The sequence below is a fragment of the Benincasa hispida genome, chromosome 12, assembly GCF_027475165.1.
Source record: "Benincasa hispida cultivar pf3 chromosome 12, pf3_genome.v1.1, whole genome shotgun sequence".
Taxonomy (NCBI): Eukaryota; Viridiplantae; Streptophyta; class Magnoliopsida; order Cucurbitales; family Cucurbitaceae; genus Benincasa; species Benincasa hispida.
Genome location: NC_143489.1, coordinates 24213688 through 24217353, shown reverse-complemented (window position 1 = coordinate 24217353; position 3666 = coordinate 24213688). Strand labels below are relative to the sequence as shown.

The 3666-nt window shown below is 33.9% G+C and overlaps 1 protein-coding gene across 1 annotated transcript; it reads left to right on the top strand.

The window, feature by feature from the left end:
* Window positions 1–952: 952 nt before the first annotated feature.
* Window positions 953–1991, top strand: LOC120067816 (acidic endochitinase). Its single transcript, XM_090307952.1, has one exon. It carries the CDS (start codon window positions 1038–1040, stop codon window positions 1914–1916), a length of 879 nt encoding a protein of 292 aa, XP_090164078.1. The 5' UTR covers window positions 953–1037; the 3' UTR covers window positions 1917–1991.
* Window positions 1992–3666: the final 1675 nt, after the last annotated feature.

Here is a 3666-nt window from a genome sequence, read left to right as displayed (position 1 = left end):
TTAAAGTTCAGGAATCTATTTGATATTTTTAAATTGCATGGCTATGAGATACATAATTGAAAGTTTAACCTATTATACGTTTTTGCTTGAATTCTCTTGAGCCAAATAGACTCTTTAAGAACTAAATTTGTAGTTTAACTTTAGTTTTTTTTTTTTTTTTTTTTCATTTTTTAAAATTTTGTCAGTATTGTACAACATGTATTTTTATAAATCATTGAAAGAATATGAGAATACCTATTCTCAACTAATTTTTTAAATGAAAATGTAATTGAACGTGAAAATTGCAATACTTTATCAAGTTTAAGGATAATTTCATGAAATTAAAAGTTTGGGTGTAATTTGATCCTTTTTATGACTCGTTTTAAATTAATTTCCGAATTTCATAGAGAAAACAATGGTCAAATCTCATATCTTGAATTAAAATTATTATTCAAATAAAATTTATCTGGAAAAATAACTTTTTAAAAATAGTGTTTTATTTTACACCTCATTACTCTAATTTTGAAACAATAATCCCATAAAATAAGTGGAACACAAAAAATGTAATTTAAATGACATCGAAAGAGTTTTTTTTTTTTTTTTTTTTTAAAAGAAAACTTAAAGAAGTATTAATTAAAAATCGAAATTAATTAAATTTAAAAGTGGGTTATCCACTTTTAAATGTAGTTCGCAGGAACAATTTAGAGAGTTAAACTAATAATATAATATAAGTAGAATGACATAGCTGGCTTATATAACATAGCTTCTAGATGTTGGTTGGACTTTGACTACACATAATATACCTATCTCATGGAAATTCTAATCAACGAATTATTATTATTATTATTATTATTTCTCTTCAACTAGAACACGCCAATTCGTTAATAATTTGTAATATTTTTCCAAACCAAATGACACGGCCAAAATTTTATTATCTACTTTTCTTTCCTTGACTTGACCAAAGACTATGCCATCTCCTTTCCCCTTCCTATAAATTCACTTCATCTTCTCCATTGTTGAAACACACAACAAAAGCAAAACTTAAAAGCTGACCAGAAATGACTGCCCACAAAATAACTACAATCCTTTCCATCATCTTCCTCCTCTCTTCCATATTTCGATCTTCCGATGCTGCCGGAATTGCCATCTATTGGGGCCAAAACGGCAACGAAGGCTCTCTTGCCTCTACTTGTGCCACTACAAACTACGAGTTTGTCAACATAGCATTTCTCTCATCCTTTGGCAGCAGTCAAACTCCGGTCCTCAACCTTGCCGGTCATTGCAACCCCGACAACAACGGTTGCGCCTTTTTGAGCGACGAAATAAATTCCTGCAAAAGTCAAGGCATCAAAGTCCTCCTCTCTATCGGCGGCGGTGCGGGGAGCTATTCACTCTCCTCGGCCGACGATGCGAGAGAAGTCGCGAACTTCCTTTGGAACAACTTCCTCGGCGGGCAGTCGAGTTCAAGACCACTCGGCGATGCCGTTTTGGACGGCATTGATTTCGATATCGAAGCGGGCTCCGGTCAGTTCTGGGACGTATTAGCTCAGGAGCTAAAGAACTTCGGTCAAGTCCTTCTCTCCGCCGCGCCGCAGTGTCCGATCCCCGACACCCACCTAGACGCAGCCATTAAAACTGGTTTGTTTGATTTTGTTTGGGTTCAATTCTACAACAACCCACCCTGCATGTTTGCAGATAACGCGGACAATCTCCTCAATTCTTGGAACCAATGGACGACGTTTCCGGTTTCGAGGCTTTTCATGGGGTTGCCGGCCGCGCCTGAGGCCGCCCCAAGCGGCGGCTTTATTCCGGCGGATGTGCTTATTTCTCAAGTTCTTCCGACCATAAAAACTTCTTCCAACTATGGAGGAGTGATGTTATGGAGCAAGGCGTTTGATAATGGCTACAGCGACGCCATTAAAGGCAGCATCAATTAATTACTTAATTAGCAAGTTTTAAAGCCATGAATAAGCTCAGTATTATAATAAAAAAAAACGAAGGCTTCTTCTCCATTTTTCTTTTACTTACACACATATATGTTTTAAATTTGTGTGATGCATTAATTAAAATCCTTTTTCTGTGAGAATATGATCGAGAAAATTATGAAAAATTTCATACCATTTTCCTTTATTATTTGTTACTAAAGTAGCATTTAAAAATTATATATGGTTCTCAAAATAAATAATCATTCAATGACAGGTCACATTGTTTTTTTTTTTCAAATATGATCCATGTTTGAAGTTTCAGTTTTGGGTAGATGTTAAAAGTTTAAATGCAATGATTAATATAAATTAGAGAGAGGTGCAAAAATTTAATAAATAGCATGTAATCATTAATCGTAAAAAATTGCTATGAAAACCATATTGCATTTTGAATCTTGCCTTGATAGTCGATTATGATCAAATTGTATAGTTTACATAACACTTTATACCAATAACAAATTATTACAAATGAAGTTATAAAATCAACTGTAATCATATAAATCTTTAATATTGTATACAAGTACATTTACATCAAAATAAATTTTTAATATTATAAATATCACTCGTAATGAGATCAATCAATACAACATTCCATAAAAATAACAATATTTTTTGTGGAGTCGACATGTTGTACAAATTACATTAAGATAAAGAAAAACAATACAACCTCAACTTTCTAGTTTCCTCAATATACCTAAGTATCCTTTAATCTCCACATTTTTAAAATGACGCATCCATTAGTATTTAATAAAAAAATTTGAGAAGTCTCTTATCTCTACTTGCATGAATCCGCATGAATCCGCATTCATTTTCTCGAAATTCAAATCATATTTGAATATAAAGTCGGTCAAAGTTTGACTTTTCAAAGTCAAAAGTCAACTCTTTAACTTTTTACATCTTTGAACTGAAAACCTCGACCACTATATCACATATACTTGTCGGTTTCTCTCTCTTCACCTAATTCAAACAATTCGAATTATTCTATCATATTGTTCTAAGTTTATTCCATATGAGCTAATATGGGAACCTAATGAACCTAGATCATGGGCTCCAATGATCTGAGATTAGTTGGCTAAACTCTTTAGATGGAGTTAATCAACATTCGTTAACTAACGGGTCATTCCACTAGAGTCCCGTAGTTGCACTCCCCTCACTATAGATATATTTGTGTCCATTTGATATAACCATGATTAGTAAGCTAATCCTTCACAGGTTGTTCATAATCTCGGCTGGATCATAAAAACCGTTTTATCCCCAAGACTACATCTTGTTCCTTAAGTTCTATTGATCCTCTAATGAACAATTGGTCTAAGGTCCAACGCTATTTAAGACCTGGATTCAATACTAAAGGGAACAACCTATCTACTATCTCTATAACGGGTAGGAGTGAATTCCTTCTTGCATCCTATGTTTCCAGCTATCCACCCGATCTTACCTCTGAAATGGGAGGCTTATTGAGCCAACGATGATGAGCTGCCCTCACCTATGCAGATCTAAGGATAATTCCAAGTGAACAGGAGTTCATAGTTAGTTCAGAATTAAGATTAAGTTACCTAGATCATCAATTAACGAAATAGTCAGTTTTATACATAAAACGGCATTTAGAACGTAAAAAGTGACTATTTCATGGTTTAGTCTTATGCAAACTCTTTACATAGGATGCCCCCACTCACATATCTCTATATGAACGATTCAGGATCACATC